At 39.4% G+C, this 17059-nt stretch overlaps 1 protein-coding gene across 1 annotated transcript in view; it reads left to right on the top strand.

Moving 5' to 3' along the window:
- Positions 1-17059, top strand: part of LOC106080003 (tubulin beta-4A chain-like) — a 28451-nt gene that overhangs the window by 1683 nt on the left and 9709 nt on the right. The window contains exons 2-7 of the mRNA XM_013241282.2: positions 1523-1631; positions 3535-3678; positions 5117-5208; positions 11385-11504; positions 13079-13278; positions 16268-16517. Coding sequence (XP_013096736.2) covers positions 1523-1631; positions 3535-3678; positions 5117-5208; positions 11385-11504; positions 13079-13278; positions 16268-16517 — 915 coding nt within the window. The remainder of the gene's footprint in view (positions 1-1522; positions 1632-3534; positions 3679-5116; positions 5209-11384; positions 11505-13078; positions 13279-16267; positions 16518-17059) is intronic.

The following is a 17059-nucleotide window of genomic DNA, read 5'->3' as shown; positions in this document are numbered from 1 at the left end:
AAAAACTTAAAATGCCTAGGTGTTATACTAAATAAAATGTTGTCACGGAATCCCCATATTGATGTCATTCTTTAAAAAATAACAACAACAAAACATTAGAGTTTATTAAAATAAATATTTACAAAACATTTCAGAACATATAACTAAATGGCTTTAATAGTATTAGCACATAAAACTCTGTAACTGAAGTTATAAAAAGCAAAAACACAACCTAATAAAATACCCAGAAAGACACAAAGACACGTTTCCTTTCCTGTATGCTAGATCATTCTCTTACAAGTGATCCCTGTTCCCTTGTGCCATTAGAGCATGAAATGGGTTGCCTGATTCAGTCAGAAAAACTAATGAATTACTAGAGTATAATTCTACAATTAACAAGCATGACGATATTGACGCATAGATAAGCGTACGACGTCGTTTTCTTCTCGTTTGAAGAGACGTCTGTAATTTAAAGACAATAAGAAAAGCTGACAGATCGATAAGCTGACAGATCGATAAACTGACAGATCGATAAGCTGACAGATCGATAAGCTGACAGATCGATAAGCTGACAGATCGATAAGCTGACAGATCGATAAGCTAACAGATCGATAAGCTGACATACCGATAAGCTGACATACCGATAAGCTAACAGATCGATAAGCTAACAGATCGATAAGCTAACAGATCGATAAGCTAACAGATAGATAAGCTGACAGATCGATAAGCTAACAGATCGATAAGCTGGCAGATCGATAAGCTAACAGATCGATAAGCTAACAGATCGATAAGCTAATTGAAATATAAACGGAATTAAATATAAGTTCAAATGTTCACTCATCTTATTTTCAAAATATATTAATCTACTATTACTATTAACTATAAAAGTAGATCAATAACTTAAAAAATTTAAGACCATTTGGTATAAATAACACAGTTGCAATTCGGCTACATAGAGAATAAAATAATCCACTTGGCTCTTGGCTTCCAAACACGAGGGGTCTGCGTTCAAATCACGGTGAAAACTAGAATTTTTAATTTCCGGATTTTTAGGACACATTTAAATCCACCCAACTCTAATGGTTGACTGACATACGTTTGAGAAAGTAAAAGGCCACACGACGCCCACGCCACATAAAAAAAGACCCTTTACATCATTTACCCTATAGATCAGTGGCGTCACTAAGGGGATGCGGTGGGGGTGCGGTCCGCACCGGGTGACACCCACCCTAGTGATGCCACTGCTATGGATTGTGAATAGACCTTGATTTTAATTATGTGACTATAGAATCTGGCCCTTGTTGTTTAGAGAGAGAGAGTAGTCCTTAAGGGACTGCAGGCACGACATGGCCTAAATTGTGCCGATGTGCCTCAAATCAAAAATCAAATAAAATCAAATCAATCTGAAAGAGGTACTTGACATGGGAAGCCCCAATAACACTGTCCAGTGTTAGATGTTGTTAATTTGCGGTAAAGTCGCAAAGGTGTCGTAAAATTGTAAAGTTGTCGTTAAGTTGTATAGCTGTTTTTTTGGTTTCTTCAGTTCTGGGAAGTCGCCAGCGATGAACATGGCGTGGACCCAACAGGGACCTATCGTGGCAACTCGGACCTACAGTTGGAGCGCATCAACGTCTACTACAACGAGGCCACTGGTCAGTTGTCCGGCCAAGATGGCCTTTTTTTTTGTAACCGTACTGGTAGTAAATATAACAACCGTTTCAAAAACTAACCAAAAAAAAAAATATTATTTTTAAGTTAGGACTTAAAGTAGCGATCTGGTGCAGTGAAAAAAGTCTTAAGCAACAAGGCAGGAAGGTTCCGATTCTCAAGAAGATAATTGTTCTTTTTGAGTACATCGCATAGGCCGCCATTATCCTTTGGGAAAAGTGACATCTTTTTTGTTTTTAGCACTGTGTTAAGGAACCAGACTTTCAAAGCAGCAAAGTAAGATGTCTGGCATGAGCTCGAGACTCGTCTGCTGTCGTTCCTTGCCATGGTGCAGGAAGTCTTGGGTTATGACGTCATCACCTCCCTCCCTCACTCTCTATAATTTTATCTCTCCCCCTCTTCCCCTCTCTTCCACTCTCTCTCTCTTCCCTCCCCCTCCCCATTCTCTATCTCTTTAAAGCAACTCTTTCGTCCTTGTCGCAGATGAGCACGGTATTTCCCCTGAACTCGAAGGTGGCTGTTGAGTCCGATCTTCACTTTGAAAAAAAAACGAATTACATTTTCGGGGGCACTTGTAGGTTTGAGGGTTGTTGCCGCTTTATCTGCAATTTCTAGGCTTCCTTCCCCTTGCTTCTCTTTTTCTTTCTTTGTTGTTGGCTATCTTCCTTGACTCTTAGCCTAAAACACCGGCATTAGCAGCACTGCGCCATAAGGAACAATCATTGTCTGAGGTTTTATTTTCTTCCTAGTCACTGGTGTCAACTTCGGAATTCTTTATTGTATGTTAGCATGAATGCTTTTCAACGGCAGACAATGCAAGATTAATTGCAAAAAAAATGAAAATAAATATAATTTGAATGATTTCCCCTGATGCAAACATCTCTCTTCCCTCTCTTTCTTCCTCTCTCTCTCTCTGTAATTTTTTTCATGAAAGACTAAACAAATGTATAGGCCTAAGTTTATTTACGATTAACTTTCTGTGAATATTCTATTTAAATTATAACAATTTTATTTATTGCGTACCTTTTTTGATGTGTTGAGAGCTTATTCAATGACTTGTAATACATGCACTGTATTTGTATACTGAAAATGACGGCTCCTCGATTAGGAGCGATCGCAGGGGAGTTTCTCTTCCAGTTAATTATCATGGAAAAAATCATTGCAACGGGAGACAACCTAAGATTTAGCTACCAAAAAAATATTTTTAATTGTTTCCCCTGAAGCTAACACCAAACCTAGTTTATTAAAGAAGAATGTAATAAGCACATCTATACACATGATTTTATTTACAGCCAACTTGAATTAAATGTTGCATTTAAATTGAAACAATTTTACCCATAACATACATTTTTAATGTCTTGATAGTTTATTCAGAGGTATGCGCGCTGGACTTGTCGCTCGGTCGTCTAAATTTTGCCGGGTTCATTCAAACCCTGCATGCAGCCATCCCCCGTCGTCCTACACGAAGCTTGGAAGTAAATAATATTCAACTCTGAAAGAACACCCGAAACATGTCAAACATGCCTGTTATTAACATTATCTCATTATAACGTAAAGAATGTAGCCTACACATATGTTTTTCCCCCTTTTTACAAAGCTGATATCAACTCACTCTCTCTGTCTCTATTGTAAAACGTTATTTCTCCCATAACCACTCTCGGATGAAGTTGAAACTTTAAAACATTTATTGCATCCAACAAAACGAGAATACATTTTAAAAATTAACCAATTAGTCAATTAACTATTGGTAATTAATTATTTTTGTTTGAAATCGAATAAGGGAAATAGCTTCCACATTATCGAGAATTATAGTTGTAAGTGCGGAGTTTTTTCCCTTAGAAAAACTTTTTTTTAAAATGATTTTTTTCTTACATTCTGCTTCTTTAGGTGGTAAATTTGTTCCCCGGGCAGTCTTGGTAGACCTGGAGCCTAGCACACTAGACAGTGTCCGCGGCAGTCCTTATGGGCGCCTGTTTCGGCCGGACAATTTCCTCTTCGGCAAGATGGGGTGCAGCAACAACTGGGCCAAAGGTCATTTAGCTAGTTTGTGCATTATTCCACTGTGTGGTCAACTGTGTGGTCTTTAATTAATTGGCGTAGTCATTATATAACACGCCTTATTATTATTTTTAAGTTAGAAACGAATATATATTCATTCTCTGGCGCTGCCAGGGTCGAGTTTCGTTAAAGGGAACCAAAATTAATTGTAGTCTCCCTTTACCAGTTTCCACCGAGGAATTTTCTGGTGTTGTTGCTGGTCTACAGCAGTACCGCTCTCTAACAGGCAACGAGGATGTTCCTAGGAATGTTAAGGGCCTTGAAGGTATCTGTGTGGTCAGTTGTTATTATCCCCTCGGTTGATATAACAATGGGGTATATTGTTATTTTGTTATTAACTTCCATAAACGCTTGTTTTACATGTTTCGGATGTTCCTTCAGAGTTGAAGATAATTACTTCCTAGTCCAAACCTCTCGCAGGACGGCGGGGGATGGGAGCGGGCGGGGTTTGAACTCTGGACCATCGATAAATCTGAACGACAGTTCAGCGCGCAAACCGCACGACCAGGCAGCTTAGTCGTCAAGTCTAGGTTATTATAATTATTTTATATGATAATCGGTGTTGTCATTATAGATCCATTGTAGTCACTATATAATTTGTGTCGCCTTTTTCAAAGTTTGAATTGGACATTTCGATATTCAGCATGATTTAAAGATAAATAATGAAAAATATTTTCGAAAACCCCCCCCCCCCTGTTTTTTTTTTTAAAAGTAGTGCTCAGTAGAAGTGAACTGTAACTTATCTGAATGGCTGTCTTCCAAAGTAAATTTCATTGGCCGTTGTGCTGGCCACACGACACCCTCGTTAACCGTCGGCCATTGAGACAGATTACTAATTCATCATCTGCCCCATAGACCGTAAGGTCTGAAAGGGTTCTTCACCGTTCCCCTCTGTAGTCCTGCTCCTCTCCCACCCTTTTTTTTTTTCACGCGCACCAAACATTTTTTCTCACGTATAGTTAGACCACTTTTAGGTTGAGTCCAAGATTATATGACGGTAACAGAACATTGGAACGAAGGGAATCAAACCCTAGACAACCAGTTCGCCATTCTTTTCTTTTCCTTCTACTGTTTCGAACATATTGTCAGCTTGACATCTGCTAGAAAGATAGCTTCCTGGTCCTGGGGTGAACGCTTCGGTATGTGAAAAGGTCCTGAGTTTAAATCCTTCGGCTTCCATCTCCCACCATCTTTATTTCGGAAGAAAAATGCGAAACTTTAAAAAGAAAAATGCGAAACTTTAAAAAGAAAAATGCGAAACTTTTAAAAGAAAAACGCCAAATATTATGATAGGGAAAGCTTCATGTTTTTAGGTGCATCTTTGGTGTGTGTGTGTGTGTGTGAAAGAGAGAGAGAGAGAGAGTGAATGTGAGTGTGTTGATGATATATCATTTCATTTCCACGTCGACAGGTCATTTCACAATTGGGGCGGAGCTTGCTGACGTGGCGAGTGACGTGATAAGAAGGGAAGCCGAGAGTTGTGATTACCTGCAGGGATTTCAGGTAGATGACCTTTTGTTGGATTGAGTACAGGGTGATGCATGGGTCAAGCCCTCGGTACATTGTTCATAACTGCTGACAGACAAGTGACTAAGAGAGGGGAAGAACACCGAGACACTGGACGGAATAGTTGAATTGTGGGACCCTAGTGCGATGAACTGATGGGTGCTTTAGTTAAAGGAGCGTCTATCTCTCTATCTCTCTCACTTCATAATTTCCGTTCCCTCATTATTCTCTCTCTCTCTCTCTCTCTCTCTCCTCTCTTTCTTTCCTCATTGCTCTTTCTCATCCCTCTCATTCTTCTCTCTTTCCTCATCTCCTTTGCCCTCTGCCTCCCCCCTCTATCTTTCTCTCTCTCTGTTGATTTCATTTTATTTGCAATATCAATGTTACAAAAATGTTACAATAATATGAGAATAAAGTAAAACAAAAGTTACAACGGTTATTGTGAAGAAATCCTTTTAAGTATAAACTGCCTTTTTTTGTGGAGCATTCAAACATAACATATTTACAACGCAAACATTATCTACAGATAACCAACTCCACTAGATGACTTCCTCTCTTCTTGTTTACACACTCGTCACTTCACCCAAGTCCCCTAACTCCCCGGTACCCAACACTTAGCCGTGTGTCACGGTTGACCACACATAGTCACCGTGTCCATCCCATCCATCCCAGCGGCGCTACAGCCCATGGAGGGCTCTGGCCTGCTTTAACACATCCTTCCATTCAGATCTCTCCTGGGCCTTTTGTCTCCACGCCCTAACCCCAAGCTGCTTCAGATCTGCTTCCACGTCATCTATCCATCGCATTCGGGGTCTGCCTTTGAGTCGCCTGCCTTTTGGTTTTTGCCTGTATACGATTTTCGCCCCTCTGTTGTCTGACATTCTTTCAAGGTGACCTGCCCAACGTAGTCTGTTCTTTTTTATTTCGTTCACTATTGGTGGGTCTTCATATAATTGATATAACTCATGGTTAGTGCGTGTCCTCCACCCTGTTTCATCCTGTATGGTCACCGTGTCACAACAGTTATATTTCTGTAGAAGCAAAAGTACTTTCCTGGTGATGTCATCGCTCAAAAAAATATTTCCAACTTCTCTAGAATCGCTTTTAAAATGGATTATTAGTGTACGAAGTAAAGTTCCCCTTTCAGACCTTGCGATCTGCTGGGCAGATGATGCTAAGGCTATCTGTTTCTGTGGCCCATACTTAACGATGGTGTCATGTGGCCAGCACAACGACCAACCGCCTTTACTTTTCCCCAACTAACGTCAGGTATGCTTTATAGCTGGTTGGACTCAGAGCAGGGGCGTAACTAGGGATTTGGGGGCCCGGGGGGATTGACCTCTTTGGGGGCCCCTTGCATTTTGACATTGGACATATGACATGGGATAATGTACGTAAAAATATATAAGCCCCAAATCAAATTGGTTCAGTATATCAGTAAACTTAACAAAAAGTAATCAAGACTCTTTTAATGAATAATACCTTTGTTTATTAGTTAAATAATGCACAAGTGACAAATCTAAATTGATATCGCTTCACGTCGTGCATTCTGTGCAGCAAAGACATCTATAATATCAACTACATCGATACTTTCTAGTATTTGTTACTTCACTGACATTAAAGCCATGATAAGCCTTTCTTGTGTCATTGTGCTCCTGAGATAGCTTTTGATGAACTTGAGCTTTAAGAATGATCTCTCACATGAGGTAATGGAAGTGGCCTGTGTTAGCAGTATTCGGAGGAGGTTGCAAAGTTTGAGCACACGTAATTACCATATGAAGCCTGTTTCCTCAATATGTCTATTGGTGATTGTATTACTGGTTTGTTGATGAAAAGTGCTCGTGCATCAATGACATCATTGAAAAAGCGATTTGCCATTTATTTCATCATACAAACAGGAAAAGTAGCACAGTTTGTCATAAGCAGGTCTTCATCTAACAGGTGTCTTAGTTCAAGAAGAAACCCAAAGGTATCCATTTTCTTTCCAGCCTTTGAAATCTGTCCAGCAATTCTGTCGCAACACGTTTAAATTGCAGTTCTATTGACAGTCCTACATTAGAACTCAACTTCCCATCAAGTCTTTTCTTTCTTCTGGTTGTTTTGATTACAGGGAATCCATAGTATTCACTACCATCTTGTGCTTTTTCGATGGATTTGGGTTTTTGTCAGTTTCTCATCATTTTGCAGAAAGCATGAAAGGGTACTAATTTCTTTAACAGCTTCCCGTATATGCAGTCCAGACTTTTGTAGTTTCTTCTGAACTATAGTAATTGGGCGCAAGAGCTTTGACCAGAATTCAAGATAGGCAAAAAAATCTTAATTTTCCACTGCATGAAGAAGATTCTGTGCTAATATTATATGGTATTACGTCATTGTTGGTTGTTTATGTTTTGTGCGAAATCAAAATGATTCAGAGTATACAAAAGTGGGAAAGATCCATATCTCGTTATGCTCGAGTATAGAAATACTCCGATAAGTGGACTGCCGTATTCACCATCACAACTGCTGACGAGTAGAAGACTCAGGGAATCATTCCAACTGATCACAAACTATTGAAACCATCGGTAGCTGAAAATGCGAAGACATTACTCAACGAACGACAGACGAAAAGCAAAGTGAAATACAATGCAAAAGCAAGACTACCTAAAGATTATTCTGTCGGAGAGTTCGTCTAGGTCAAACATGGCAGAAAGCAGTTGTCATAAAAAACATTCAGCACCCAGATCTTACATCATAAATACAAACGGAAAAACATACAGAAGAAATCAACGCTTTTTGAATAAGAGTTTCGATGAAGACATCTCTGGGTACCGATGGAGACAATGAACTGCAAACTGTTGGAACAAACGAAATTGACAGTTATAGACCAACGTCTAGAGAACTTGTTGTGCCAGTCAAGACAACCAGAAGTGAACGAATTGTTAAAGTTCCTAGTAGACAGGGCCGGCTTTAGGCCACTGCAGCCTATGCGTCGCAGTGGGCCCCGCGCTTTCAAAGACCCCGCGCTAATTCTAAGTGTAAATTATTAAATTTAACCATTATAACGTATATAAAATAACAGGGTTTTCGCGACCTCCTGATTTTTCAGGGCCTCCAGGAAATCTCACGAAAAGGCAAAATATACGATAAAGTCCTGAACTTTTTAAAAATTTATTCAAATCTCCTGAAGAATAGACGCAATTGACATTTTGGGGTGCCTATAAATAAAAAGTGGCATTGCGAGCTTTCATTTGATAAAAATTTATTGCAAAGACGAAAGTAGGCCTATTTTCTAATTCAAAAAAAATAATATTGACATTATGCTCATCCAAACTCAGACTAGGCACCGCGCGATCCGTTTCGTATAGGGCCCCGCAAATGCTAGGGCCGGCCCAGCTAGTAGATATCACTCTTAAAAACTTTAAATAGAAGGGTGTGATAATAACTTCAAAAAGAATGATGTGCTAATATTATATGATATTACGTGATTGTTTGTTGTTTATGTTTTGTGCGAAAGCAAAAGGATAAGATGGAAATAAAAAGAGTTTCCATTGGATTGAGGAAAGATGAATAGAGGGGTAATAACTCGAGTGTGAAGTTTAATTCTGAAATGATAGAAGCCAAACCCGAATAATGGACTATTCTAGCATTATTAAGAATAACTTTATAACTTTGGTTCTGTTATACTCGATTCTGTAAATTTTGCTTCAAGGTTAATTAGTGTAGCCATAAAATACTCGCCATTTAGATCTATTATTAGTAAAGGTAACAAGATACATGGAATTCGCTGTATATCATGCAGTTTTATTCGTGGCAAGAAACTCTACACTGTGAAGTAACTTTAAAAAAAACTTTGATCTGTTTGGGAAAAAATATTTTTAAAATGTCAACAAAGTCAACGTACTGATAGACCTAGATCTAGGTTTAGTCTTTGTGATAAATTTAATTCATAAATGTTGAAAAAAAAAAAAAAGACACCCGTTGACACTATTTGTCAATCAAATATATTAAATTTATGTATTTATAAATGAATTTCGGACACCCATTTGGGGCCCCCCCCTAGGTGGGGGCCCGGGGGGATTTTAAAATTCTCCCCCCCTCCCCCCCCCTTAGTTACGCCACTGACTCAGAGGCGCCCTAAGGATCCCGAAATAAAAATCCAACAGGATTTAAACTCGGGACCCCTCGGTTCGGAAGCTAAGCGCTCTACCACTCAGTAAAATTATGTTGTTAACTTTACATAATAAGATTGAGAATAATTTTCTTTTCGTTGCCACCTCACAACACACACACACTATTGTTGTTGCGCTGTAAGTTTAAGAAATCAACAGCTTCAAACAGACTTTGTAGCATCAGTTGTGGTTTCGCTGGGTTCTATGAACGTAGAGATTGTCTTGATGTTGAAAAGAAATGTAAACTAAAATCAGCTTGAAGAGCATTTGCATTTTTTTTTTAAATGATCACACATACGCACAAAACGCAGTCACACAAGCTACCACATTGTCTGACAAAAAAAATATTTTCAAACGCATAGCCAGAAAATGATGCTGAGTCACATACACTTGTTCGTGCGTGTCTGCGTTCACGCGTCTTGTCTACACTGACATCTCCATAGCCCTTCGGCATTTCCACTGTATATACATATATCAGACCTCACAACATTTTCCCTACAAGTAATCAACATGTTAAAAAAACAACAACTAAAAAAACAAGTCTTGTCTTCTTTCCTAAACTATTGTTGTAGTTTTTTTTTTTATCTTTAAAACTAAATCTGGTCACCATATGTATTACACATTCTGTTAAGTTAAAAAGAATGGCTTTAGGAGTCTTTCATTTTAACATTCTCTCGGCAGTAACGCAAGTCACGCCATATAAAGTCCTTGCGGTTTACAGGGCTTATTTTTAAGGCAGAGCATGTAAAGGTTATCTGTTTCTGAGGACCACAGGTTAAACGTGGGTTGTAATGTAGCCAGCACATCAGTCAACTGCCTGTGCCCTTTCCCCCCAACTAATGTCAGGCACTCATTAAAGCTGCGTGGACTCTGCGTGGCCCTAAAGATTCCGAAATTAAAAATCCCAGGATTTGAAACCGGCACCTCTGGTTCGGAAACCAAGCGCTCTATCACAGCCACCGGATAGTTAAGTAAGCTAAATCAGCACTTTTTGCTGATAGCAGCAGTACAGGCTCAAAACATCGAAAATAATTTCAACCAATAGGTGACTGAGGGGCAGGAGCCCACGAGTTTGAATCGCGACTCGAGCAGAGCTGTGTTAGCTGAGCTGGCTAGAGGCAGCACGGAAACCTTCTCCCAGTTATCTCCTGGGTTCCATAAAAGAGATTGGATTATTGCACGTACGCTGTTCTGCCTCAACGTGGCACCCGGGTGGAAACGACCATTAGAGGAAGTGGTTAGGCTAAATGAATAGCTAAACAAAACTCCCGTGGGTGAGTCCAAGAGAACACGAGAGTGGTCCCATTGCACGGAGCGGGGTTGAAAGAGAGCTCCTACGGCCCTGCCGATAATCCATGCGCCGTTCCTCAAGGGACCGTTATATTAATGGTGAGTCCTTCACGGTTAGCTTGGTACAACATAGGAAAATGGCTGAGGCTCCCGGTGCACTCGGCCTTCGGCCATGTCTAGACCCATGCGCCCGGGGTGCCAAATGCATCGGAAATAGCAATGCTTTACATAGGCATTGACTTGGGTCTCTTCCAGACAGAACGGTGGTTCACGCAGGTTTGTTTTTTTTTTTTACTGTTTGACGCTCAAGCAGGTTTTTTTTTTTTTTTACAAACTAAGAGCTCGAAGAACTTCGGCTCAGCTCTTAGACGATCAAACGGATCATTGCGTACTGAGCCCTATCCATTAAAGCATGATGTGTTATATAAAAGTACGTAAAAAGTAAAAGGTATAGCCGAATAGACAATATTTGATCAGAATGGCTGTCTGGCCGTGCGGTATTCGCTCTGGACTGTCATTTCCATGGTCACAAGTCCAAACCCTGCCAACCCAAAAGGAACATGCGAAACATGTAAAACAAACACTCTTGACTAGAAACACATAATCTGACCAGACAATATTTGAGAACTAGACATTTACTTCTCTGTGACCATCTAACTTCACAAATCTGCCTCATTCACCTTGAACTGGTTCAAATGATTGCCTTTAAAACATCGTGTTTTATTTTCTTAGGTCACTCACTCAATAGGAGGAGGAACTGGTTCCGGTCTTGGGTGTCTGCTACTTAACCGACTTAACGACGAGTTCCCAGACCGTATGATGTGTTCATTCTGTGTTGTTCCATCACCTAAAGTAGGTCATAACAGGTTCTAATAAGTATTAAATAGGTCGTGACACGCTCTAGGAAGTATTAAGACACTTTCTAAGAAGTATAAAGTAATTAATGGCAGGTTCTAATAAATATAAAATAGGTCGTGACACTCTCTAAGAAGTTTAAAGTACGTCATGACACTTTCTAAGAAGTAGGTCATGACACTTTCTAAGAAGTAGGTCATGACACTTTCTAAGAAGTAGGTCATGACGCGGTTTAAAAACTCTAAAGTATGTCATGACACGTTCTATGAAGTAAGTCATGACACTTTCTAAGAAGTAGGTCATGACACTTTCTAAGAAGTAGGTCATGACACTTTCTAAGAAGTAGGTCATGACACTTTCTACGAAGTAGGTCATGACGCGGTTTAAAAACTATACAGTATGTCATGACACGTTCTAGGAAGTCCTTATACTTTATGTGTAAAAACTATTCTTAGAGATTAAACAATTCGTGTGTTTGTGTGTGAAACTGTGTGAGAGAGAGAGATAGAGACGATAGGAGAAATAGAGAGTGACAGACAGAGCTAGAGCTCTGCTGATCACAAAATACCCAAGTCAAAATACCAAGTCGCTGGACAAAGTGACCTGTTCTAATTTCCACAAAAGGAATCTAGTGACCACGCCCCCCCCCCAGAGCTCCATGGACTGAACTCTTCCAATTAAAAGTTGCGGTTTGCGGGCTTTTTCAGTTCATGGACCAAAGGTTATGACCTCTCTCCCAATTAATCTCAGACAAATAACTTCAAGTCAAGAAAAACAGTAATGTCTATCTGTTCAAAATTATTTTTTTTTAGAAGTTTGTCATTTTGCATTTAGCCTACTTTATGTTTGTTAACATCTTTTTATCAATTAAATTAAATATTATTTTTATTAGTATTTAAAATGAATTAGTTTTCATTCTCTGGCGCTGCCAGGGTCTAGCTTCGTTAAAAGGAAACAAAATTCATTGTAGTCTCCCTTAACAGTGCCACTGCGAAATTTTGATGATGTGGCAGGTCTGCAGCCAGTACTGCTCTTTGACAGTTAGTGAGGATTCTCAGAGGAATTCTTAGAGCTTCGAAAGTTTTTGCGAAGTCATTATCCCCTCCATTGATGTTACCAAAGGGTGTATTCATTCTCTGGTGCTGCCAGGGTCGAAGTTCCGTTAAACAAAAACAAAATTTATTGTGGTCTCCCTTTATCAGTTTCCAGAAATTTTCTGGTTATGTGGCAGGTCTGCAGCAGTACCGCCCTCTGACAGGCAACGAGAATGTTCCTAGGAATGTTGAGGTATCTGTGGGGTCAGTTGTTATTATTCCCACGGTTGATATAACAATGGGGGTATATTGTTATTTTGCATAACTTCCAGAAATGCTTGATCTCCAAGCCAAGGTTCCCATATTTTCGTTGTTTTTCCATTTCAGTTTTTCTTCTTCTTCTTCTTCCTATTATTATTCTTCTTATTATTACTGGAAAAACTTCTCAGCCTTCTTCGCTGTATGTTCCACGGAGAGCACCCCCTCTCCCAGCTTATTATTATTAAGCACAACCCCCCCCCCCTTGATTCTCTCCAGGTCTCTGACATAGTTGTGGAGCCTTACAACGCCGTTCTGAGCCTAAGCCTCCTTGTGGTCAACACCCACCACACCTACATCCTCGACAACGACGCACTCCACGATATCTGTATCCGCACGCTCAAGCTAGCCTCACCGACCTATGGCGACCTCAACCACCTCATCTCGTGCGTCATGTCCGGAGTGACCACCAGCTTCAGGTACACGAGAAGTAACTCGCCATACATACATATAGATCTAGAACACATTTCTGATTCTCTATGCTAAGACAAAGTCGTCCAAGTGCTCCTTCTTAAACAATGCCTTTAGACCTTTTTGGAGCATGGAGCGGGTTGCCTGAATCAGTTAGAAAAACATGCACGGTTAGGTTATTATTATTATTTTTTTTTTTGATTCACGTATGCAATATATTTAATATTGAACAAAGCTTAAATCAACTCACTACGTCTGTCTGTCTGTCTGAAGAAACACTATCACACTGAACTTTGTTTATATTATCGGCATTAGGTGATACCTCAGGACGCTCAGGTATTTCATGAGAAGTAGATTCTGTTTTACCTCTCAGAGTAAATTTATTGCCATGAAACCGTCTTTTTTTAGGTCTGCTTGAAATCTTCTTATTACCCATTTGAAATTAATAGAATACACACAAAAATATAGTATATATATTACACACAAACACAGTTTTTCTAGAAAATAGTTGAAAAAAATTCAAAGATCGCTTCTGATCACAGTCATGTAAACAGACTAAAAGCATGGATAAGAATATTTTTAAGAGTAACATCCCTTTGTGTTTGTTTTAATTATACAATAGTATCGCAATTTTAGACTGAACTTTTTAATTAAAATGTAATTAAATAATAAAGAACTACACATTTCAGGTGGTCACCCAGCAGGTTGCTAAGGTAAACAACACACACCCCACTAACTTTAAAAAAAAAATTAAAATACTTCTAGATGGTTTATTCACATAAAATAAGGTTTATTTAATAGATAAATGTTTATAGAATTAAATAATGCAATTTAAAAAAAAATCATTTTTTTGTCATTTTTTCCTAATTGTATGGTAGACATGTACCTTAATAAAGAGAAATACATTTACAAAAAAAAATAAATAAAAAAGGTTAAGTTTGGTAAAGTAAAAAAAAAACCAACATTCAGAAAAGAATTAACGGTTACACGACAGAGGAGAGAAGAACTCTTTGAAAAAAAAAGAGTAAAAAAATTACATAAGTATGACGTCACCTGTGTAATTGAGATGTTGCCAGTTTGGCTTTTCTGTGTGAAAAAGAAAAAAAATGTGTATTGTAGCTGAGCAGTCGTTGTCTTCCTTTTTGGCCAGATGATTCTATAATCTGTTGTGTGTGTCTGAGCTGGCAGAGGAATTTCAATTGAAAGAGAGAGAGAGAGACAGAGAGAGAGAGACAGAAAGAGACAGAGAGAGAGAGATTTAACGTAGACAAAGAGAAGTCAAAGTAAAATGTTTAGACATGGATAATACAAAACAAGGCCTAGCCGCTATGATCGTCGCCACAACAAAACACTCCAGTTCCTGTGGAGCTGTGTAACTCATTCTGTTCTCGAACTACAGTTTTATCATTAGCCATGAAAGACGAAGCAGGACTTTTAAACGCAACTGTTTTGGCGCGGGACGTTTTGCCTTGAATGTTTTGGATCGATGCTCGAATGTTTTGGCTCGAATGTTTTGGCTCGAATGTTTTGGCGCAAATGTTTTGGCTCGAATGTTTTGGCTCGAATGTTTTGGCGCGAATGTTTTGGCTCGAATGTTTTGGCTCGAATGTTTTGGCGCGAATGTTTTGGCTCGAATGTTTTGGCTCGAATGTTTTGGCGCGAATGTTTTGGCTCGAATGTTTTGGCTCGAATGTTTTGGCTCGAATGTTTTGGCTCGAATGTTTTGGCTCGAATGTTTTGGCGCGGGACGTTTTGGCTCTAATGTTGTTTTTTTTTTTTTTTTTGTTTTTTTTTTTGCGCGGGACGTTTAGGCTCGAATGTTTTGGCGCGGGGACGTTTTGGCTCGAATTTTTTGGTGCGGGGAAGTTTTGGCTCGAATGTTTTGGCTCGAATGTTTTAGTCACAATGTTACACATCTCTGTTTTGTTCGTGTGTTTGTGTTCAAACGTGTGTCTTTATGTAAAGAGCAAACAGCTATTTTCGTCCATTAGATTTGAGATGTAGGTTTGTCCTGTAATTTGTCTTATATCAGTGACACTATAGTGTGTGTTTGGTGGGGCAAGCAGGGTTCAAACCCCGGACCATAGAGACGACATATTCCGGTCACATCATCATCATCATCAAACTCCATTAGAGTGAGGGCTTGAGAGGCTCAAATCCTCTCTTGCAAAAGCCCTGGACAGAAACCCTGCTGTCTGGCGTAGTGCATACATGTCGCCATACAGGTCGAGAATTTTGGGTTTCCCAGACCTGTCGAGACGAAGATCAGCAAGTCTGGGGCAGTCCGATCACATATCTTATCTTATATGATACAGACGTTAATTCAAAAAAGAAAAGGTGATTACGTCCTACACGTCATGGATCTAGTCATGCATATTATTAACCAATGACCTAAATTCTGTCAAGTCACTGGTTTTCCTGGCTAGCTCAGGCAACCCATTCCATGCTCTAATAGCACTAGGGAAGAAGGAGCGTTTGTATTATTATTATAAGTCGATTAAACAGTTATCTATAAATCGCTATTTTCTTTCATGTAATAGTCAAAATTACTAAAACATTTTTTTGTTGGGGAGGGGGTAGGAGGGGAAGAATTATACAATATACACTAGAGTATAGTGAACAAATATAAATATGTTTATTATAAAAGGATTTGTGTTTTATAAATTATTATCAGAACATCTCGCGCTAAAGCAGCTGCGGCAAAACGACGATCACGCAAAAACGGTTGCGCCAAAAAAAAAAAAAAAAGGCTTATCATGTTACGAGGTTACGAGAAGTATTTCTAATAGTTGCTTTTTATATCGCTTTTTATAGTTATATTATAGCCATTGGGAATTAATTACTCAAAGGATTTTTAAAAAAAATGCAATTTCACTCAATATAAGCTAAGCTGTTAAAAAAATATTTTGTTTACACTTATTATATTTGTTTTTGATTGAGTACTTTTATGAATTGTGCTATGTTGGATTTTGGCTCTTCTATGCGCTTCTCTAACAGATTCCCTGGCCAGCTGAACGGAGACCTCCGTAAACTTGCAGTTAACATGGTGCCCTTCCCCAAGCTTCACTTCTTTACCCCGGGGTACGCACCTCTGACCTCCAGGGGTACCCAGCCTTACAAGACCATCAGCGTGCCGGAGCTGACCGCCCAGATGTGGGACGCTAAGAATATGATGTGCGCCATCGACCCACGCAACGGGCGCTACCTGACAGCTGCAGCCATTTTTAGGGGCCGAGTGTCCACAAAGGTATTCGATACGTTCGATACTAAGATATCGATATTGTGATTAGTTCATTCTCTTAGTCATGATTACGATTACTTTTGTAAGGAATCGATACTTAAATAGTTTCCTCTATTGATGAAGCTACGATACACAAAGCAGGAGACGAAATCTCGTGAATATAAATTAGCTGCTAATCTCGCAACCTCGTTAAGTCCAGCTTCTTAAAACTCCCGCCCTTTCTTCCTCTCTCATTTTTCTCTCTCTCCCTCCCAACCTCTCTTCCTCTCCGTCTCTCCCTCTCTCTCTCTTGTAAAAAGAACACTTTATTAATGGTTGCTAAGCGATAATATATTTTTTTTTCTGTTGGGGTGGGACGGTGCGGTAGCTTAAGTCAACAAAATTCTTTACCTATCCCATAAGTCAGAGAGGGGGGAGGGGGGCAACTTGTGGGCTGACTATCCGACTTTTTGTTTTCTCGACGTTTATATCTGACACGAGACTGCTAAGATCAATGTCAAGGACACAGACATTGAAGGAAAGAAATTATTTGTAGAAACTAAACTGAC

Source organism: Biomphalaria glabrata, chromosome 1 (assembly GCF_947242115.1).
Source record: "Biomphalaria glabrata chromosome 1, xgBioGlab47.1, whole genome shotgun sequence".
Taxonomy (NCBI): Eukaryota; Metazoa; Mollusca; class Gastropoda; family Planorbidae; genus Biomphalaria; species Biomphalaria glabrata.
Note: the sequence above shows the minus strand (reverse complement) of the source record. Positions and strands in the feature narration are given on the sequence as shown.